The 23,248-nt window shown below is 36.6% G+C and overlaps 1 protein-coding gene across 4 annotated transcripts in view; it reads left to right on the top strand.

Moving 5' to 3' along the window:
* Positions 1 to 22,244, top strand: part of ELP2 (elongator acetyltransferase complex subunit 2) — a 37,754-nt gene extending 15,510 nt beyond the window's left edge. The window contains exons 8-22 of one of the 4 annotated variants that reach the window (XM_085052329.1): positions 644 to 778; positions 1,702 to 1,797; positions 3,532 to 3,632; positions 5,586 to 5,717; positions 6,187 to 6,336; positions 9,415 to 9,603; positions 11,671 to 11,737; positions 13,309 to 13,404; positions 13,514 to 13,571; positions 17,244 to 17,316; positions 17,747 to 17,933; positions 19,527 to 19,648; positions 20,150 to 20,292; positions 20,840 to 20,953; positions 21,930 to 22,244. In XM_085052329.1, coding sequence (XP_084908455.1) covers positions 644 to 778; positions 1,702 to 1,797; positions 3,532 to 3,632; positions 5,586 to 5,717; positions 6,187 to 6,336; positions 9,415 to 9,603; positions 11,671 to 11,737; positions 13,309 to 13,404; positions 13,514 to 13,571; positions 17,244 to 17,316; positions 17,747 to 17,933; positions 19,527 to 19,648; positions 20,150 to 20,292; positions 20,840 to 20,953; positions 21,930 to 22,086 — 1,820 coding nt within the window. In that variant the 3' untranslated portion in view covers positions 22,087 to 22,244. Of the gene's footprint in view, positions 1 to 643; positions 779 to 1,701; positions 1,798 to 3,531; positions 3,643 to 5,585; positions 5,718 to 6,186; positions 6,337 to 9,414; positions 9,604 to 11,667; positions 11,738 to 13,308; positions 13,405 to 13,513; positions 13,572 to 17,243; positions 17,317 to 17,746; positions 17,934 to 19,526; positions 19,649 to 20,149; positions 20,293 to 20,839; positions 20,954 to 21,929 lie in introns of all 4 variants that reach the window. The other 3 variants (XM_085052325.1, XM_085052328.1, XM_085052326.1) reach the window with 3 other exon arrangements.
* Positions 22,245 to 23,248: the final 1,004 nt, after the last annotated feature.

Below are 23,248 nucleotides of genomic sequence, written 5' to 3'. Positions count from 1 at the left end.
ACTGGCACTTAAATGCAAACAAATTGGGGTTTTAGCATCTTGTCCTGTTCAACATACAAATGTCTGTATCTGAGTGAGGGAGAGTTGGTTGCTTTTTCAAAGTGGGGAAGGTAGGGGGAAATAATATGTTTATCTTCTCTTTTCCTGCTTCCTCCACCTTGCCCCCCCCTTTTTTTTTTTTTAACTGGGAAAATTAAGAGGAGAACCTATTCAGACATTAAATAATCAAATCATTATTGCAATGGCACAAAAAAAAAAGGAATTAGAGGATGCTAAAAGCCTGGAGAAAGAAAAGGAGGATAGGTGTTCTTGACAGTTACTGGGACTGATAGAATTTCAAAAGCAAAGGCCGTAAGTAGTAGGGAAGTATATGTACATCATGTACAGTGTTTACCATGTCTTCCACATCTTACAAGCAGGGACATGTTCATAGTCAGTGTGTTATAAAATAGTAGAGAATTTGATTGGGAAAGTGAGTTGATGTTGAAATAAAACAGTGGATTTTTTTATGATACTGTGTACAATAGGAAAAATTGGGATAATGCTGTAGGTGCATGTATGGAAAGATGGTAGGTTAGTCATGGCAGTGGTTGCAATGAAAGTGTGGCTCAATTTTTTTTTCTTCTCCTTTGAAAACAAATAGGTGAAGATCTTTTCTTAGCAAGCTGTGCTCAGGACTGTTTGATAAGAATTTGGAAAGTATGTGCAAAATCAAAGCAACTTCCAGAAACTGAAGATGATTCCATAAAACTGAAAGAGAATGTTTTTACTGTTAAAGGTAGGTAACAGATGTAAAATTCTCTGGCACAACTTTTCACTTGTGTATCTCTTCGTAGTTTCAGGGAAGCTAACAAAGGTGGTTACCACCTAGTTTGGTTTGTTTCTTGTTGCCTGCATTATTTTTAGCTGTTAAAAAAAGCAGAATTACTGTTTTAAAGCCATGGGTATGTAAAGTTAATGATACATTACAAGAAATTGTAAAGCAGTCAGAAAGATTAATATCGACACATGTTGTTACTGTTTGTTTATTCCAAATGCAATATGTAGGACGTGTATTTGTCTGTGGGAGGGAAGTTGCTGTGTAGTTCTCCAGTTTAATAGCTTGCCATTCATTTTTCTAATTCATAAAATTAAGAGGTGCTGCTAATACTTAAAGGTTAGAAACATACTGGAAAAAACAAATAAGGATGTGCAGACTTACTTTATGGTCATTTAGCAAACTTTTTAAGCACTGCAACATCAGATGCTCACATTGCTGACATTGTGGAGTGAATTATTTTGCAACTTAGGTAATATAATGAAGTGTGTAGGATATTATGTGTAAAAAGTGCTTGTGATATTCCTGCAAATCCTGATTAGTTGTTTGAAGTATCTTAATGCTTATGGTTTCAGTCATTTGGAGATGCAAATATGCTTAAGAGTATGAGTAGTGCCAATGTAGAGCATGTACTTCAGTGCTGCTTGAGAGTTCTCCAGGAGTTCTGAGAGACCCCTCTGAGGCAATACACTGACCTGTTAGCATCAATCTGGTACCTGGGGCTTGGGACAAAGCAGGATTTCAAGGAGCTCTTCCATGTCAATAAGCTTTCAAGATATTGGTGGATGTTGAAAGTGGTTGATTATTTTCACTAAAGATACCAGAAATTACCTGATCTTTTTTGGCTTTTAGAAAGAAATGTGCTTTTCTCTGATTTGTGGTAGATGCTGACACATCATATGCAGTTTCTTTGGAGTCTGTGTTGGCTGGTCATGAAAACTGGGTGTATGCAGTTCACTGGCAACCTTCATTTTCCAAAGGTAAAAAAGATAACAAACACTTACCAGCAATGTTAAGTGTCATATACATAGAGTACAGTCATTTGTCTTTGTATTGTGTTTGCATGTTCACTTGTTTGTGTAGACTTGTTGCAGTCTTTGAATTTGGCAGATAATGTTTTATGAGTAAACAGATGTTGCCTTGTACTAATGTTTTCTTAAAGGAATGAAATTAAGTACCTGAGCTGTAATGACTTTGTTGAAATTGATTTGTTAGTTGTGTTGTACAAATTAGTTTTATTAATCAGTATTAATTAATAGCTCTAAGGGGTTACCTCGATACATGTATTTGAAATGTCTGTTCTTCAGAAGATAAGCATTACCTCAAGAGCACTCCTTTCTTTGTAGTGGCATAGCTTCCTGGAGTATCGGTTTTCTCTAGTGTGTAACTTTAAGGCATGAATGCTGACTCCCATTGAAACAGTGTTATTTATAGTTTAATTTTGCATTTTGCTCCAGTATGTGTCATTCTTGAAATCTTTAGATTCTAACAGCCTTGTTTGCAGTACTGATTTATTGTGTGTCTACTTGGCGTATAACAGAGAGAGATTCTTGATTTGACATTGCACAATCAGAACACCCTTGAATATTTGTACTGGCATAGTACAAGTTCTTTTCTGATGTATTTTAGACTTACTGATGGCAGATGACTTCAGCAGTACAAAGGACAGCTTTGCTGGTGAATATATGACACTTGAACAGCAGAGTGCCATTAGAATGTCAAAATACAGGTAGTGAAAGACCCAGAACTTGCTTAAAAAATACTGGCTTAGTTGTCTGGTCCTTAAACTTTTATTTTATTTCTAAATTAGACACCAGTAAGAGATTTAGCCTTTTAGAGCAAGGTTTAGGCACAATACAGGCCTGTCAGCCTTGCACTGCAATCTGAAAACTGTCCTGTTAGACCAGGAAGTTTTCCAGGAGCTTCTGCGTATGTGAAGCTGCTTGTGTTTTGTGGCCTGACTGGTGCTGGGTTCCCCAAAGTAGATTTTCATTAGAGGAAAACTTATCTGAGAGACATATTCTCAATGCAGAAGGTGAGGGGGGAGGTCTGTTGATAACATGAGATACCACCTCATGAGATACCCACCAATATCTCTTTTATCAAGAAAAGTTCTTCAGTGCTTTTCCTACAGGTTTTGCAACTGAGTGATGAACCAGCTCCCTCTTTCCCATTCTGTGTTGGGCTTTATTCTGGAGTGTTTCACTGGATTCTGGGTAGCAGTCTTGAGTTACTGTATGTATTACAAGGTGCTAGAGTCTGCTGAAGTCAGTAGCAAACCTAAAAATTTGGGAAAAAAACCCCAAACAGTGAATACTGAGTGACTATTTTATTTTAAACTGTAAATCTGTCAGTAAAAACTTAATTAAAGAATGGAACTAAGAACTGCTGTGCATTCTCTTTGTGAAACTCTAGCTTTTCCTCTAAATTACATTCAATTCAATATAAGTTCAGAGTGAGAAAACTGTGGAATATGGTTGTTCTAATGGACATGTTTTACATTTTCTTTGGGTGATTATGGCTGAGAATACAATACCTCCTAATGAATGCCTGGCAAAAACGATAGAGCCTGTAAACCTATAAATAAATATAGGAACTGCATTGCATGTCTGATGCTGAGCAATTTTCTTAATGTGTTTTGATTTCAGTATCACCTAATTTTTTTAGAAAGTATTCTCCTAGGTTGTAGGGTAATAATTTTCCTTGTACTGTAGATGGCAGCATGCAACAACCAATGAGGATATTGTCTGCATCAATGGACAAAACTGTGATCATCTGGGAACCTGATAAGGAATCTGGAGTCTGGCTAGAACAGGCAAGTGTCAGTCTTTCTCACAATATATATTGTATTCAGGTGTTCAAGTTGTGTTTCTGACATCATGTGTGTACTGTAGGGAATAAAAACTCTGCAAAATTCTGACAGAGAAAGGCAAAACTACTCATTCTGATGCTGTTGTGAGTAAAACTATATTAAATAAAGTGACACAACATGATTTTCGTTGTTTGTTTTCTTATTACTCTACTGAGGAGTTTATAAGGGGAGTTTGTGCTGAGCTGTCATTCATAGTGTACAAGACAGGTGCTGCATAGTAACACATGCTGTGTACTTCTGGTAGGAGGAGGAAGAAACCCTCTTGAACTATTTGCAGTTAATCCTTGTGGGAATGTGACCCAAGCAGTTACTACAGAGCAGCTGACATGCAATTCACAAGCCTGGTTCTACTCACAGTAACTTGATCGTGGGCTGTGTCATTAGGTTTATTTTCCATTCAAGCTGAATGCTCGTGTGTCACTCATGTAGTATTCTGAAGGCTGTTCTGATGTGGATCATCCTAAATAAACAAGTAGTACAACCAGATTTCTCTAGTGCTTTGATTGATGTCTGTTTTCAGCTGACCTGCTTTTCCAGATTGCAGTAGTTCAGTTGAAGTTGTTTGTGTTGGTTTATACCAGCCATTGTTTATGATCTTTCCTGTCACAAAGAAAGTTCCAATCCTCTCTTGGGTGAAAAAGAGGGAATTACAGTAGGGTATTTAATTTTTCATCTGTTTCATCAGAAAGTTCTTGTGCCTTTGTGCTTGAAGTAGAAATTAGTTTATAAAAGGGCGATTGCATAGAGATGTCATTTGATGTCCCTTGGTGTAATACTTAGTTACCGCTAAATTCACAAGCTTCTAAAAATGGGTTGTGCAGTAAAGCTTGTTGCAAGTTGTGCTTCTTTAATTTTACATTCTCTTTGCATTGATTTGACCACAAATGTGCAGCTTGAAGTTCAGATCAGACATTTTAACTGCAACAATCCGTTTTGCATCGAGAGAGGGAAATCTGAGCTGGAAGCCTGCAGGGAGGAAGGGCACAAGGGGAACATCCCAATTTCTCTCTTTCATCTTGATATGATGAACAAGATGTCTTCAGAAATTCATTCCCCTGCTCAGAGGTGAGACTAGAATTCTGCCTCTAGCATGGCATATCAAAGTCACTTCAATATGAGTGGTGGTTTTTTTGAATGAGTGCTATAAAATGGAGCTACTAGTGCAGTGCCATTTAAAATGGGACATTGGTTCATTTCATTTTCATCTTAAAAAAGGCTATATAAGAATGGGGTAGTTGAAAGCTTGAAAGAAATTGTAGTCTTATGTCTTGAATAAAACTTGAAAATGTAACTTTATTAATCTTTTAATAAAACTAAAAAAGTGGAAGGGCACTAGAGCAACTATAAGGCCTGTTTGTATGCATGTGTACATACATGTGAAGTCATAAGGGAAGCACAAAACAGAGGCCAAAATATGCCACAGAAGGAGTGTGGATCAAATTGCAGGCATTCATGGAGAAACAGGGAAATGAAAATATGCTAGAGAATCTTGGAAATTAAGTAGGAAAAAAAAATACTTGGGAATGACAGTTTCTTTGGACCATTTTTTCATATTGTACAATAGAGTAGTAGCAAGAGATGGTAAAGAACTGTTGCATCCAAAAAGCTGGACTGAAACACAGAACATTTGCATGTCACCTAATGTGGTGGTTTCTTTCCCTTGGGGAATCCTATCTTGACATATCTGTGAAGGGAGGCTCTATTCAAATGGCATGGGGCTATAAATCCCATGATATTTTAGTGCTTTACTTTACAATTTAAAAATTCTTCGAATGTGTTTGTGTGTGTAATGCGAACTCTTGTCTACAGATAGCTTTTCATCTCATGAAATAAGAATGATTTTGTTGGAATGGAAGGCCATTTTCATGGATATTTCACTTCTGTTCGTTAATTTAGGTACGGGTAGGTGAAGTTGGTGGTAATACTCTTGGATTTTTTGACTGCCAGTTTAGTCCAGATGGTTCGATGATCATTGCTCATGCTTTTCATGGAGCACTACACCTTTGGAAACAGGCTACAGTTAATAAGGTATGTTGGGTTTTTTGTTAGTAGTATTAAAAGAATTGTGCTTTTATGTCATTTTAGGTAGATTTCTGTTATTAATAGAAAAGTGTAACAGTATAATTTAAAATTAGTGATTGAAATAGTGCATTTCTGAATATAATATTCTGTAGGAATCTGACTCCTGGACAACAGGGAGGTTGAAAGCTTCCAGGCTCTAAATCCTATTTCTTACCTATAGGGACCATGAAGTCAGTTGAATAGACTGAAGTCCTTTGTGGCTGGGCTTTGTTCACAGCTGAACAAATAACACAAGTTTCTTTTAGGTGGGAACAATAAATTGGTATTTGTGTCTCTTCAGCCACTCTTGAGTTCTAAAAATTTGCTGTTTATAATTGTCTTTTTCTTGTTTTCTTAATAAATACATTGGTACTTTTATTTTGGTTAGAATGTAAAATGAAAACTCCTTGCTTCTTTGTGGAACTTTTTTTTACAGAAAGAATGGACTCCAGAAGTTGTGATTTCAGGACATTTTAACAGTGTAGAGGATGTCAAGTGGGATCCAGAAGGAGAGTTTATCATCAGTGTGGGCTCTGATCAAACTACTAGGCTCTTTGCTCCATGGAAAAGGAAGGGAGAGACAGAGGTATGATCTTTAAAGATTTCATGAGTGTGGTTAAGAGGGCTTGGTCTGTCCTGGGTTTGGAACATGTCGTCTGAATATAACTCAAACATTAAAGTTTGCTGAGTGATGATCTGTTCAAAACTGCTTGGTTTGGTCATTCAGTGTGTGCTGCTTTCACTTTAAAAATATTAGTGGCAGAGTGTTTGCAATCACACAGTATGATTGCAGTTCAATCCTAAATCCACCTCCAGATTACCTTCAGTTAGTGATCTCCCAGAGTCTTGGAAAACAGGCTCTTCAATAATTTAGAAGGAGGAATACATGACTGGTTCTGATACCCCCTTTTTGCCCTCGTTTAACAATTGGCTAAACACTGCTACAGGTAATCATAAAGAAACTCAACTTTGGTTGTGTTTTTTTACATTAACTTGATCTAAACAAAGTTCTCACTGTACTACTTGACATTAATTTGTCTATGACTGACTGTTTTAGTAGAATGATTGTCTGAACTACATGAGTGCAGCTGGTGCCTGTCCTGGTTTAACCCCCAGCCAACAGCTAAGGACCACACAGCTGCTCACTCACTCTTCCTACACTGGGTTGGGGGAAAGTCTGTTTAGGAATGCAGAAGTTCCTATTTCTTGTTTCTCATGCATTTTCCTCCTCTACAAATACAACGTTTTCTGGCAGAACAGTACCAATGTTCCATTCAGGAAACTGGCAGAAGCTACACTGACTGTAGTGATGTAAGGTCCTGTGCCATTGATTGGGGGAGGCTATTATAGCTGTCTCATCAAAGCTTCTGTAATGTACACCAGCACAGGAGGTCTGATGTTTTTGAGAGAGTGAATTTGGCATCAATTCTTTGATTTCCTTCTTCCAGGCCACACAGGAGTGGTGGCAATCCCAGTTCAAGTGCTACGCTTTGCCTTGTGTTGTAGGAAGGACATTTCCAGTTTCCTTCCCTGCTTTTTGGGTACATTGAATATATTGAAACAAAATTCAGGACTAGCACATTATGTAAGTTGGCAGCATTCAAGAATTGTCAATATCATTTGACCTACTGAAGTATCACTCTTTGTTACATATGCTGCCTATTACATTTTCACCCTCTTTCCTGAAAGAACTGATCTTTGTATGATTTACCTGCACAGCTCTCCCTGAAACCTTTGAATCAATTGATTTAGCAGAGTGATTGCAGTCTTTATATCTAAATTTGACATGAAGTGAATTCTTGTACTTTGCCTTCCTGTTCTGACACAGAGCAGCCACCTGGCTAATTTGACCAGGTGTAAATCTAAGTAGTTTCAATATTTTGTTGCTGTGTGAGGTGTGGGAGAAAGCTATAGCATCCTTTTTGGTGGAGTGAATTGAGGGGTTGGGATATAAATGGGTCATTTGGAGAGGTGTGTTCAGGACTTTGGAACCCTGGAAGGGTTTTTAGTTCTGCTGCACATGAACTTGGATAACACAGGCTTTTAAAATGCCTTACTTTCTTTATCACACTGAGTTTAGCATCTGAAAAATTACAACAGGTGACATCTGATGTTTGTCTTAACAAGACACAATGGATGGGTCAGATATTTATGAAAAGGTAGTGTTACAGCTCAATATTCATGTTTTTCCCTGTAAAAAGGGAACTAAGTGTTAAGTGCAAATAAATATCCTTTCTTAAAGTCTCAGTTCTGATATCAGCATATCAAAAAGAGCGATAACCATCAGCTTGAATTTGTCATGCGAATTTGCATCCTGATTTTTCTGGAAGAAGCTTATTGCATGACTTAGACAGCCCTCTCATTGGCTCTTTGGAGTTTGAGGGTTTTTTTTCATTCCTGCTATGTGTTGTGTTCTAAAGTATGCAAAGATGTACCTAGTAAAGGTCAAGAAGGGCTTGTTGCACTCTTTGATTTTATCTTTTTTTAATAATGAATGCCTTTTTTGATCACTGAAAAATAAATCAAGCCCCTGGGAAAGCATGAGGTTTTGTGGGATGTCTCAAATTCCCATTCAGGTCCTATTGGAAACTTCAACATTCAAAACTCAATTGAACTTTTAGGGTGATATGTACAGTTTACAGTCAATATAATGCCTTTGCTTATATTCGTATGGTATCTAGTACCATGTAAATTTTGTCTTGGCTACTGGCATTGGAATACTGAAGTAGTCTAAGTTATTTTAATTGATTTTAATTCTGCTAGCTCTTAAAAGCACACACTGGATTTTTCCAACTGAAGTATTATCTAGGTGTAGTAGCAAATGACACTTAGGAAAAATCTCTTCATGAAAGTGCATTTGCTAGAAAAGAAATGGGTTTTTTTGAGTAATTTTTCTCATGTGTAGAATAAGTCAGATTTTTAGAAAAGCAATTAAAATAATTTAATATCTTTTCTGCTAATATTCTTTGTTTAGGATGACTATAAAACTAGCTGTCTCTTTGGTTAACTGTTAATTCTTGTTTTCTTGGTTTAACATTTGCAGAGTGGATAGAATATTTCAGGAAGGAGGGAAAAAAGAAAACACGTCTTTTACTACAATTATCCAGATTTTCCAGATTTTTTTTTTTTGCTAGAATCTTTTATGGTTTTGTCAGATTTTTGCAAAGCTTCTATTATATGGTCTCACTTAAATTGAGTACTTAAAGAAAAGGGGGAAGTAGGAAGCTGTAGCCTGCTGACAGCAGTGCTGCTGTTCTTTGTGAAAGACAGATGAAGGAAGCAAGATAATTATCACTACCTTTCTTAGGTCTTTCAGATCAACAGTTTTGGAAATAGTGGGATACCAATCCTCTTTTTGCTTAGGCAAATTATGTTCTATTCCTGACTCTCTAGCATAAAGAAGTGCACAGTAAGTGCCTTAAACACATCTGTGCAGGGAAACAGTTTACTAATTACAGGAATGGTTTGATGGAAAAATAGGATTCAATTGATGTATATGAGCATCAGTTTTATGCACATAGAAGGTTGCTGTTAACTTTGCTTTGTGTTTATTATATTATTAATAAATTCAGCAAGTAAAGTAGTGGTGCTTTTTTGGACCTCGAAATCATTCTGCTTCTGTGGTTAATAACTGTGTTTTAGCTGTGTGTCTGTTCATTTTTAGGTAACCTGGCATGAAATTGCCAGGCCTCAAGTGCACGGATACGACCTGCGCTGTCTGGCAATGATCGGCCGGTTTGAGTTTGTGTCAGGAGCAGATGAAAAAGTGCTTCGAGTTTTTCGTGCTCCCAAGAACTTTATAGAAAATTTCAGTAACATCACTGGTATCCCAATGGAGAAGCTGTGCTCCCATGTGAGTGTGCTAAAGCAGTGCTAAGTGAAGAGATCCCTCTTAGATGTAAATAAAGTTAATGCTTCAGAAAATGTCCAATTGCACTAAATGCTATCAAAATTCTTTTAATCTTACTGAAACCTTAATAGTGTTTTTCTTTCCCTTCTGCTTGCTTCCATGTGTGTTGTTTCATATGTATTTTTATGGTGTTGTCATATGAAACAGGTTCTGTTTGAAACCAAACAAGACCTTGTGTCAGAGTATTGAAAACAGTGTGGGTTAATTTTAAGTAACTCAAACCAAAGCAGACTGCTGTATAAACTTGGGGATTAAGCAAACAATAAAGCCTGGTAATGTGTTTCTCCTTAATTTAAGGGTGTAGTAGTCTTGTCTAGATCTAATTATTGTTGTGTGGTTATGTGTTGGTATTACTATTTTTTTTGGTAATTGTATGCTTGGAAATAGCATTAAGCTTTTGGCACTGTTTTTAGTTCTTACATACAAATATTTACAAATATGTACTTGCTCATGCTTTATTTCCTCTTGGCATTGGAAATTTTCTTGAGGCCTTTACAGTTCTTAGCTGTGGGTATGTATGCTATCTTGTGTTGCTGTCCTTTGTTTGCTCCCCATTTGCATTAAAATCTAATTCTGATTTTGTCTGCAGCAGACCTCATTCAATATTGTTGCCTCTATACAGTGCCTTGCATGCTCTGTGGATATCTCACTCAAAAGCAGGGTTTTCTGTGCAGTTTCTCAGAGATGGATTAGCCTTTCCGTTTAATTTAACAGTTGAAGTATCTGGGATAGAAATAGAATCATTTTTGATAGCAAGATGTTACATAAGTAGCTGTTTTGTGCTTTAATTCCACAAGACTTCGTAAGCATTTGCATTAATGACTATTATACAAATAACATTGTGCTTTTATAATGCTAGCAGATGTCATTATTTTACTTTATATAGACTTTTCATATTGGTTCTTCCTCTGAGTGCTGTTTTTTGATTCATGATATCGCAAACTGTTTTCACATGGGCTTTCATTAAAGAGGAAGGCTTTATGAGCTCTAATTATACAGCTGCTTTTAAATAGCTTTCTTGAAATTGTTTTCTGTGAAAGCTTTTTATCATTAAAGTGGGGAAAATTTTTCTTAATTTGGCTCAAATGCCTTCCCCAAAAAAGTATCTGAAACCAAAAAACTAGCTTTATATTCAAAAAGTGTTGAACAGGATTATATTCAGTTCAAATCCATGGTTATTGTACTTTGGGTTGTAACGAGGAGCCATTTTTGGTTTAGAGGCCTTATGCTTGTATGTGTCTCTGATACATTTTCTCATCTAGTTATGAAAATTTAAATAAATTTTAAGCTGTCACCTAAACTATTAATTCTGTAAAATAGTCTTTCTTTGAACTTTTCAGATACTGTAAGGGAGTGGGTTTGTAGCTATTAAAACTTTTTTTATCTCTGCACAAAGGTCCCCAAGTTCCCATACACTTTCTAGATTTTTACTCTTTTCCCTATACCATTATGGAAGTATTTTCTGTCTGATGATTCATCTTTCCCTTGCGCTGCTCTTAACAGACACGTATTCCAGCCACATCTCTGTGCTATTTACTGAGTTGTGTTTCAAGTTGTGGTCACAGGCAGTCACCCTCTGTTCTCTTTTCCAAAATGCTGCTTTATTATTTCACTTCAGAACAATGATTTCCCAGTTCTATTGTGTTAAAAACTGCAGTGCTCTCAGTTAATAGATTAATTGTCATGTGTGTGCTGGAATAAATATAATTGTGGAAGAAAACCTGCAATTAGGGGTGAAGAAAACCCTTGAGCTGGGGTCTTAAAAAAGTTTTTTTTAGTTGTTTTTTGGGGTGTTGTTTTGGTTTTTGGTTTTGGTTCTTTTTTCTTCCTAGCAGGGTAATGATCTTTGTTTTGTCCAGGTTACGTTCTTGACAAGTATTTCAAAGTGCCTCCTTCACTTCTCTAGGAAAATAACACTAGAAACTCTTGGGAATTCCTTAATTTGTGGCCTTTGAAATCCAAGCCTACGTGACAATCCGTGTGTAATCTTTCTTTTATTTAATTCAGCAGTCATCTGATCTTCCAGAAGGTGCAACAGTGCCAGCTTTGGGATTATCCAATAAAGCTGTTTTTGAAGGTATTGCTAATGAGAAATAATGGTTGTGATGTTTCATGTGGAAACTTTCTTTAAGAGATTGTTTTAGTGTACATATTAGGTCTGTTAGTGTAGGCTTGACTGCAAGTTCACAATCTAGAAATAAAATAATGCAAATTTCTTTGCTGGCACCTAAACGTGGTGCTTACAAGTAATAGAAAAACCACAAGTAAGGAAGCATTAGCTAGCCAACAGTAACTAATATCTTGGAGAGGCAGTGGAGATTGCATTGTGGGGGAACAAGAAAGGAGGGACAAACAGCTCCCTAAAATGATAAAAAGTATTTTCCTGAGACTGGGAATGAGACTTGGAGTCCAGTTTTTCATAAAGTCTCTGGTAAAAATGCACTATAGTGGAATCTATGAATTAGGTCAGACCTGCTTTTCCTCTGTTTAAACTTTATCAGAAGGTGTGATCTAAAAGAGGAAGAATTTTAATAAGCTTTGTCTCCAGCGTCTTCAATGGCAATAAGCCAAATTTTCTTAAATCATTTGTGACACAAAAACCAACTTTGTTGTACTTCAAATAACACATCAAATATATTTTGACAAAGTTTCTTTTCCCGTGCTTTCTCATGAGTTCTTCCAATGAGAGAGGGAACAAAACTTCCTTCTTCTAGATTATTGCCACACACAGAATAACTAATTTCCATTGGTTTCCTGTGGCCCACACAGAAGGAGCACCATAAATAGAATTTTCTTGCATTGTCCACCACTGCTCACACAATGCTTCAGCTTCAGCATTGATGGCTTAGGGTAAAATACCACAGATGTGTTCTCACTCTTCAGAGGAGTCTTCATGGTAGGCGATGATCAGATAGTGGTCTTAGATGAATGTTACTCATTTCATTTTCAAGAAGAGAGAAGATAGTCTTTGCTTTGGTTTTTCTGTACCTGCTTTTTGAAGCTGCTGTACTTGAAATGTGCATTTGGCATAAAGGTAGATTCTGTCCGAGAGGAGTTGTTCCCCATCTCTGTACCTTTTTCTTAACATCTTCACAATGAAGGACAGAGTTGAATTTTAACTTACACTTAACTAGTTCCAATTACCTCTTGTATTTTTGCCTAAAGCTAAGGACTGAGCCCTCAGTAGTTTTATTGAAGTTTGCAAGGTATAGATACACTTGCTCAAGTATGGCTTTTCATTTAGTCATCTACATCAAATTTAGGAGCTCATCACTTGTATCAGAGGTTTTTGTCTTAAATGTTTTCATATACAGAAGGAAAGGTTTAGCACTGGGGAAACAGATTAAACTCTGGTGACTGCTTTGCTCAGCCAAATTCTTTTTAGAAATCTCTGCAAGGTTGTACTGATGGAGAGAGGTCAGATTCGAAATGAAAGATTATTTTCTTAAAATCTCATTCTCATATACAGAATATATATAGTTAGAATAACTAGTTTGTAGTATTCATATTATCATAACTCTGTAAGCGGAAAAGCCTAGTTTCAATTACTTGTAAAAAATATAGATTTTTTTACTTGTATAGTAAGTCCTCATATTTTCCCTCCTTTCAAGCGTGTTCTATGACTAATGAAGTCCTTACTTTGAACAGGAGATATGGCTGTTCAACCAGATGAGGATGAAGAATCATTTAATGCCATTTCGAATCAGTATCCAGAGATTTATTTTCAACCCTTGATCCTTACAGGTATGTCATTAATTTCTGTTGTAGGAAATAGAGAATGATGTGAACTTGAAGCATTATTTAGCTGATGTGAAAAAATAAAATTTGAATATGCTGTACAAATCTTTTTTAGAACCTCCACCAGAGGATCACTTGCTGCAGAATACCTTATGGCCTGAAATTCAGAAGTTGTAAGTTTTATTTTTCCTTTTCTTATTTGAGTTACAAAATTTCCATAAAGCTGTTGCAACATATTAATGTAGTCTGGTCTTGTAACTCTTCCTATATTGCCACCTCATTTGTCTTTGTTTGCACTGTATTGCTTGTAAAATAAATAAATCATATACTTATAAAAATTAGGAAATGGTGTAGAAAATGACAGTTAGAACTGATATGTCACAATTTTATTTTACTTGGTTGTTTCTCCTTAAAACTTTGTCTGTACTGAAGGTCTCTCTGTGAAAGGAGTTTTCTGCATCTTTCCCCTTCATGGCAGAGGCTTGCCGATGAAGTTTGTGGTATGGAAGTAAAGGCCGAGGCATCAATGGATGAGCTTGTCCTGAATGCCTATCAAAGTTGTAAGGTGCAGTAGATGGAAGCAGCAGCCAAACCAGGATGAGTGTCTAGCAGTAGAGCAAAGTGATGGATGTTGAGTAAGATGGTTACATACCCAGTTTGAGTATTGAATTGGGAATTTGTTTGGGATTGGCAGAGTGGTTGTCCATTGCAAAGATAATTGAGTTATGTGGTCATGATAATAATTTTGAGGTTGCAGGGCTTTAGAATTCTTCAGCTGTGTTTTCTTCCTTTCTGAAATTCACAATGGTTTTCACATGAATGTTGTCACTTGATTTGTTCCCTAAGGACCTTGGTAACATTAGGCTATATTTTCAAAGTCTTCAAAGTTTTAGTATCTATCTTTAAAGTATAGCACAAAGAATTTGAATAATCTCAATCTCTTATGGGTTTATTTATCTGAATCTGCTGAAAGAGGGGTCTCATACTGGAACAAGGAGAATGCTGAGCCTTTGCTGATGATTACAGTTACCTCTATACATTACCAGTTTTGTAACTTCAATTGGGAGGGAGGAAATAAAAAGCTTTGGGAAAACACTTTGCAGTTTGCTTTCATTTGTCCAAGGGGGAAATTCTGTGGGAGCTCTTTCTTTGCCTTCAATTGGGCAGTAAATCTGCTTTGAATTCTTTATGCTCTGTTACTGTGTTTGTACTCAAAAGTGCTTTTAGGAGGAAAGCCAGTGGGTGTTATACCAAATCTGCACATTTTGTAATTTCTGTTACTTTAAGTGTTTCTCCTGTGCATACTATGGCTCCTAATGCACTCCTATAAGTAGATTGATAAGGGATGTTCAAGTAGTGAAAAGGAGCCAAGGCCAAAATTCTTCTTCATTTGCTTTTTACATGTCACAAAGTCTAGTGGGACATTAATATTTTATACTCTGCTATGGGAGTACTGCTTATCTGCCTTTATATCCTGCATTCATTAAAAGAACTCCATTTTATTATGATCTTCAGATGACTTACCTGCGTATTTTTTTTCTGTTTTTAGACACACAGCTAATGGTATAGATTATTTTATGCAAGAACCACAAGATGTAAAGCATTCATAGACTTTCAGATTTTTTGCTCAGAATAATCTTGAAAGAACTAACGTGAAATCACATAATGTAGATTTCAAGTTGCCATAGCAGCAGAAGAACAGTGTGAGGCACTGACTTGCTAAAAATAGCTTGTTTGTCTTTGACATTTGTGTATTCCTAGCTCTAACTTGACACCAAATTTTGAAGGATTAGTGTTGGGTTTTTCAAAGTGTTAGCTTGAGGAGGTTTTCGTATGAAGAACTTGCTGAATTTTTTACATAATATAATAACTTTAAAAATATGGTAAATCTTGTGCGAATATGCTATTCTTTATCCTCTTGAAAAATTGTCATAGAGAATTCATATGCAGCATGCTGAGATTAAAGCCTGAGTGTTGACATAAATGTATATGTTTATATGTATGTAATTAAATGTAATAACTTGGAAGTTGAAAGAGATCCTTTTTGACACTAGAAAATTACTGTATTCATTTGTCTGGACACTTTGAAAGTCCAATCAGTTTACCTGTGCATTAAAAAATGCTATGAATTGCACAGTGCTGAGGCAAAATTGCTTGTGGTTGAAAAAACAATTTTATTATTCATTTATGCAGTACTCTTCATTATGAACCTCTATTTGGTGGTGTACTATGTAGTTAAAAAATCAGATTATGTTTATGGTATCAGAGGATGGAGTTCTGTTGTAGCTCCTATGCTTGTCAAGGCTCATGCACTGTTTTAAAACAGCATCTTCTGTTGTTAGTAGCCTAATTCTCTTTACTGGAGGTAGCAGTAGGCTGTACAGCTGCTGGTCTGACTTAAGGTAGTCCTGCTTATTTGACTTTGAAAAAGACAATATTATATGTTTCTGCTAATTTAATAAGAAGGGTTGCTTTTTGGTACTTCCATTTAGCAAAAACAACATTGCATGCAGAAGCTTGAAATGTTGCTATCAACTGCTCTTCAATACTACTTTTAGGAGATTAAAACCAAAGCAACTGAGGATTTGTTTCACAGGCTATTTTTCCTCCATTGAATTTTGGGAAATTTATGCTTTTATGCAATAAATATTTTCTAGTTTTAGAATATTGACTTGCAATGCTTTTCACTACAAAACAGTCTCCAGAAATGTGCTTTAAAAGTAAGCATTATGATAAAACTCCTGCTGGTGGCAAATAAAGAGTAAGACATGCAGTAGCACCTTCATCATTATAAGATACCATCAGATTTGCAACTTAACATTCCAATTAGGGGTCCATACCAGTCCTTCTCTCTGTTAAAAGGTCCAGGCACAGTTACATTTCATGAAAAGCCAGTGCATTCCCAGTCTTCAGACATGACTGTGGGAGTCTGTTGATGGCATATACCCAGCAATGATGCTTTGGGCTCAGTTTGACAGGCCTGGACAGTAATTTGTCATTTAAGTAGATGGCTGTTCTGGCTGCAAGAGAAATGCCATAAATATCAATCCCATATAAGAAGTTAACACTGCTGACCAAAGGAGTTTATTAAGAGAACTGCCCATGTTGTCAGATATAGGAGAATCATAGGAAACCACTCCACCCAGCTGGTATTGAGCAGATGCTTGTCTACTGTTTATAGATTGCATCTCTGATTTTTCTTTACTTCCAGTCTGTTTTGTGACTGATTTTAATTTGTGTTAGTCTGTATGGAATTTCTGTTATTAGTTAAATACCAGTCTGGATATGTGAGCTTGGATTTCAGAACTCATGCAAAGACTCATTAAAAATGTATTTCTGGAGAAGGCTAGAAATTCTGGGTGTTTTACAGAGGTGTTTTGCTTTTCCAGCATGATTCTTGGCCTTTAGTTCAAAAATCTTGTGGTATTTCAAAGAACATCCTTTGACTGGATGTTTGTGGTATATTTCTAGAGTGGATTTCAAATATAAGGCTTATGATTTTTATTGGTAATGTTAAAATTGTTTTCTAAGAAAATAAGGATACATTAAATGGTGCTTTGATCTGCTTTGTTAATCATTAGGGTAGCTTTTGCAGTGCTGATGCTTTAGGACTATGGAATGGGTTAGAAAGATTTTTCTGTAGCCAGTTTCTAGTGCAAGAATTTGTGCACATGTTTAAACTGAATGGTGAACAAATTATTTGGGATGTAATACTGAAATAGTAGTGAAAAGTTCCTGGCAGGTGCCTTTCATTTTTGAAAAGGGATTTAAATTAATATAAGAATTTTGATACATACTGCAGAAATGATTGTGATGTGTTAAATTTGTTTTCACATGTATTTCAGATATGGACATGGATATGAAATTTTTTGTGTTGCTTGCAATAACTCAAACACTATAATTGCTTCAGCATGTAAGGTAAGAAAAGATTCTAGCACCACCTAGTGAAAAGTGCTATCAGATTTCTAGGACTGACAGAGCAGGAGTCAGAATTCAGTTTGGGCTGAATTCTGTTCTTTCACAAAAATGTGGAAGATTTTGTATAAGTGACAGCTGCCTTTCAAAGGTGACAGTAATTGCAAATAAGTTAGTATTCCTAAATTGAATATGATTCATTTAAATGTTTTAGTAAGATAAATTCTAACAAATGTAGGTCTAAAGGATTTTCTTGTGGAAATATTGTCAGCATTAGAAGAAAGTAGTGAAACAATCTTGAAACTTCCCAGAGGAAAGCTGGGTCTTACTTTATTGCAAGCCTTAAAACAGGCTGTCTAATGTCTTACTACTTTGAAATGTGACTTTTATACTTTTACTAATATGCGCTGATTTTTTTTTCCCATCTATACAGTCTTCCAAAAAAGAACATGCAGCAATTATTTTGTGGAGCACTGCTTCTTGGAGGAAAGTGGAGAGTTTGTCTTTTCACAATCTGACTGTTACTCAGCTGGCATTTTCTCCTGATGACAGATTTTTACTAGCTGTTTCTAGAGACAGGAATTGGTCATTGTGGAGGAAACAAGATTCTTCAGAGTCAGGTAAGATGAAGTGGATATACACATTTGTAGACTGTGCCGTTTTTGGCTGCAAAATACTTGAAAGAGAATTGATAAAATATTTTAATGGACATTTTCCTTACAACTTTGAAGAATTAATAGTGTTGTAGACTCTTGTGGATGTAAGAAATGCAACTAATAATGTGTGGAAAGATAGAAAGGAAATTAAAATGCAGAGAAGAGTATAATCAGGCTTTAAATGCTGTTTAATTGATGGATGTAATGAAGTCTGCTAGTCCTCGTGCCTTCTGCATGTGATTGTATGTTTGACTTACTGAAATCAAGTATACATGCTGAACTTCAAATTGGCATTCTGTCAAGCAAAGCCTTCATTGCAGAGCTCTTTGCAGGCAGAGCTGGAAGGTTCTGTGCTGCTCCCATATCCTTCTTAGGGCTGCCTTGTCCCTGCTTGCAGGGCATGACACTTTGAGACTCTTGACACAATTAATCTCTGTCTTTGGGGTGGCTTTCTGATAATCCTACACAATTGATTAATTTGACTAGGACTGGCTATGTCTGGGAAAAGAGCTGATAGTAAGGATTCAGTTGACTTTCTCATTAAGACTTTGAGCCTTGCAAAATCATGAGGAGATTGCTATTGAACACTTTAATAGAATCCTAGAACAGATGCTTGTGTTGAAAGCGATTATCATTGCACTCTTGGCTTAATAGCATATAAACACTGCTGGGCTCTATAGAATGTTCCTAGAGACTTGGCAGTGAGTTTTGGCCCCTTCAGACAGTGTCCGGTTGTATCCTGGCTTGAATTTCTGTTCTATTCAGACTTCTATTCTAAAGCCTGGCAGATTGTCCACCATAGTTACACAATGTTTCAGGATAAGGATCATGAATACTCATAGCAAGTAGAGGAAATCCTCTTTTCATCTGTTCATCAATAACCCTTCTGTCTACAAATAACATCATTATCAGTGTAGAGCAAAACTGCTGCTGTTGGCATCCCAAGAAGTGGTTATTCAAAGTCTATGCTCCAAAATGACAACCTTTTCTACTTAGGAAAAGCATTCTCATTTACTGATCTGCTGATCAGATTTAGTGCCTGATTGTATACATGCTGAAATTGCAGCCTATCTCTTTGGGAACACATTCATCTTTAGAATTAGACTATTATAATTTGAGCTCTTGGGGCTTTTCTGATAAATAGGAACTCTAGTGAAATTACTGGGGCTACCTGAACACATGGTAAATGTTTCACTATTCAAAAATTTCTGAAGTCAGTGTTCTTACAAACAACTCAATAGAAATAACCTGAAGGTGTTATACTTGGACTGAAGTTCTTCTGAAGAAGAAATGTATGTAAAATATTGAACTGTTCCTACTGTTTTAGGGGAATAAGGGCTGACTGATATGGTCTTGAGCAGTTGCTAGTTACCACTGTGGTAAGTGCTGGGAAAAGAAAAAAAATCATGTTGTCCTAAGTATTCCCAGTTGCTATAAAGATGAGTGGAATAATGTCCAGGTATTCCTGCAGTTCTGACATAGAGTTAAGAAAGAGTAACAATTACTTTTAATATGTAAAGTTGAAACCAGGGTTTTCCTCTATGTGTTTTATTCCAGGACCAGTCTTCACTTGCTGTGCATACACAGATAAAAATACAGCTGTTCACAGTCGAATCATTTGGTCCTGTGATTGGACACCAGATAGCAAGTATTTTATTACTGGTAGTCGGGACAAAAAGGTAATTAATGTTAAAGGAATTAAGAAAACCTAGAGTTACTTTAAATGTATTTTAGAATAGCAAGCACTGTGTTCTAATGAGCCCATATTTTATATATACACAAAAATCTTACTGCTTGTATTAGCACAGAAATCAGTGATACTGTCATAAGCTAAATAAAGTGCTTGAATATGTATATACAAGACTGTGGGCTGAGAGTTGGACATTCTCCCTTCTTTCTTCATGCAATAAGACAAGCATATGTCACATAATTCTATGGGTCTCAAGTTTTTCTTTAACTTTCATAACAGAATCTGGTTTTGTTGTCAGTAACCTTAATGAAATCAGACAGACTGTCTACAAAGTCGAATCTTTGTAGGTAGAGATATTTTTTTACTATTTTCAGGGTCATGCACTTCATTCTGTGCCCTGGAATTATTTGAATTAAGTTATTCCTTATGTTTTTGTATGTGCATTAACAAGACTGAAGTGACAGTTCCTAAATGACTCTTTTTCTTATAGGTCATTATCTGGGGCCAGTGTGATTTGTCTGTGGTTACTGAAGGGAATATGCTGGATTCAATCAAGCCTTGTTCAACAGTGCTGGATGCTGGGGATGCTGTGACTGCTGTTGGTATCAGCCGTGTGCTTACTGCTGATGGAAGGTATTGCTGGTTTTCTGTAATGTCATTTTATGTTTGATATGAAATTGGTATTTATACCTTTAGTCAACTAGTTTTTTGTGGCTAAATAGCTCCCAAAATATACCTGTAAATTATTTTGACCATTCTTTAACTGAATGGTCTCTACTTTTTCCTCTCCTAGCCAGCTTTTCATGTATATGGTGATGTCTCTAAACAGTGTTACAAGCAAAATGAAAGTGAGAGAGGGGAGGGAGAGAGGCATGAACACACCCAAAACACATTAATTGTTCCAACAATATTGACTGATATGATGTTGTGATAACATCCTTATTTTTTCCTAACCAAATATATGCAGCAGGTTTCTCCTTTGCTCATTTTTTTTGTGAAGCAGCTTTGATGTAAATTGTGATATATTAATTTTTTTCATGGAAAAGAAAATACTGATTTGAAGGGCAAGGTGCAACAACAGTGCTTGAGTGCTTATTCTTTCTATCCTGCATTAGAACTGACCTCACTAAGCTATCTACTGTAATTTCTAATGAAACTAATGTAGTTATTCTTTTGATAGATACATTATTGCGGTAGGCTTAGAGAATGGGAAGATTACCTTGTATACATGGAAGCAAAGTGGGAAAGAACCAGCAGTGGCTGATTGGATCACAAATGTTGAGATAGATAACAGGTATGTCTTTTGAAGTGAGTTAGCAGCAATGGAATATTATTCTTAAGACTAATAGTGCTGGAGTTCTGTTCTTACACTATAAAATACATGAATCTAGTTTATTTCTTTACCAAAAATCATTATCCTTTTAGGAAAAGTTTGGTTCTTGTTAGTCTAAAGATGTCTTGAAGCAAAACCTGGAAATAAAAGTATTGGTTATTTAGATGTATTAAAAAAACCTCCCAACAAACCTGAAGAAAAACCAGAGGGGTGTGGGTTAAACCCCAAAATACTTCATGCTATGCCAGTGCTTTAAGAAGTATTACTCTTTTTTGGCCCTACTTAAAAAAAATAAAGCTTTACCTTTAGTCATAAATGTGATTATAGAAAACACTGAAGAGAGAGTGGAAAGGATCACTGTCTGTATACATCAGCAAAACATTTTGGAGTGGATGACAGCAAGTTTTCAAGAGCAGCTTCTGGCAGAAACCAAAGGAATGACAAGTTATATGTGGTGCTGCCGTGGTGACAGCTAGAGAGACTCAGGAGAGGCTTTGAATGTTTCACTTGAAGCACTCTCCTGGGTTCTTCTGTAACACACTGGCATTGATAGTAACAGAAATGGAAGTTGATGGTGACTTTGGCCTGTGTGTGCTTGAAGTGAATGGGAAAGAGACACCAGATAACAGGAAATTGCAGGCTAAAAGCCAGATATCTGTCATATCTAAGTAACTGAGATGCTTGACCTCCAGCTTAATGTGGTAAAACTGGAAATCAATAGCTGTTTGAATTATTGATGAGTGAGAGGATAAAATGTCATTAGTGTTAATGACTCTACTTAATAAGAACTTAATACCTGCTGGTTGTCACAAGTCAGTTTTCATCAGTTGGTAGTGCTAACTGAAGAGTACTAATTATATGAATGTTGATGTTTACACTGACATGCCCAACTGTGTTTAACATTTTGCAGTTATGTATGGATTTCTTTTTGTTGCAGCCAAAGTCATGCTCTTGCTGTGAAACGCTTGTGTTGGAGACATCATGCAGGCAGAGCTGGACATAATGATGAGAACAGCAGCAAGTGGTTGCAGCTTGCAAGTTGTGGAGCTGATCACTGTGTTAAAATATTCAATGTCAACAGATTTGCTCTTTAGCAAAGACAGCAGGCCTGTTTGTGCCAAACAGATTCACAGCATTTTATTTCAGCTTTTTGCCATTTTGATTATTGAATTTGCTGTTTTCTGCTGTGGAAAGTGAAACATCTGACACATAACTTATTAAAGCAACTTTGGTGGAAGTTTGAAATGTCAAATGTTTTTCTGATTCTGCTGTTTTGGGAATATGAAGTGCATGTTTCATTTGCTGAATATCCTGTAACTGAGGGATGGGAGGTGGGGGATAGGGCATGGGAGGATAATGAGAGAGCTTTGTTCACTGTGACTCCAGGGGTGGGTGGGAAGTTTGGGTTCTTCTGTGCTTGAGATTCCACATGGAGTATTGAATTTTCTTTTTTAACTCCTTTTGCTATTAAACTTAACTGTTGGTTGGCCTGCCGGTGCTGCCGGTGTGTGCTTAGGCATGTGTCACTACAGATCAGGGTTAAGCATGCAGCTTTCTCTGATTGCCTTTGGATATGTATTACAGCCTGGTCTAAGTCTTAGACCACCTGACTCTGGAAGGAGTAGTTTATGTTTGCATGCTTGAGCAGGCCTGCTTCTTTGATTTTATTCCTTAGTTCTGCTGTGCAGGGCTGAGCTTGTGCTCCTTGGTCAGACACGGCTTGAAAATGAACTCACAGACCACTTAAAACTTCTGGTGTTTACCCTGTGAGCCCTTTCTGAGCAGAGTGTGATACAAGAGTCACTTCTTAAATTGTTGGAGGGCTATCCTCTACAGTTTGGACTGGAAAAGCTTATGGATATCACTAGGCAGGATCTAAAAGGAGGCAGCCATTCCTCACACTGCCTTTGGGATCTTCCTGACTTTTGAGGGCTCCTTTTTTGTTCTGGTGGAAACAAGTTGATTTAGTTATCCCATAGTGTAACATAAGTAGAATGCTAATAGACTGAGAGTACTTAAAGACTTTACCTCAGCAGGTCTGTATCTGATTCCAAAGTCTAATTTAGAAATTAGTTAAACTTTCAGAATGAAGTTATTGTTATTCCAGAGCCATGTGCTTACCTGTAACTGGCAGTGCAGAGGTAATTGGAATTGTGTTTAACTTCTTACTGTGTTGGATATTTAGATTAAGAGTGCGGCTCTTTCAGAGTGGGCTATACTGTTTTCAGAGTAATTATAGTTTGTGCCTTGACAGGT

The sequence above is a fragment of the Lichenostomus cassidix genome, chromosome 2 (assembly GCF_008360975.1).
Source record: "Lichenostomus cassidix isolate B80296 chromosome 2, HeHo_3.0, whole genome shotgun sequence".
Lineage (NCBI taxonomy): Eukaryota > Metazoa > Chordata > Aves > Passeriformes > Meliphagidae > Lichenostomus > Lichenostomus cassidix.
The sequence above is the reverse complement of the archived record's forward strand: the minus strand, read 5'-3'. Positions and strand labels throughout refer to the sequence as shown.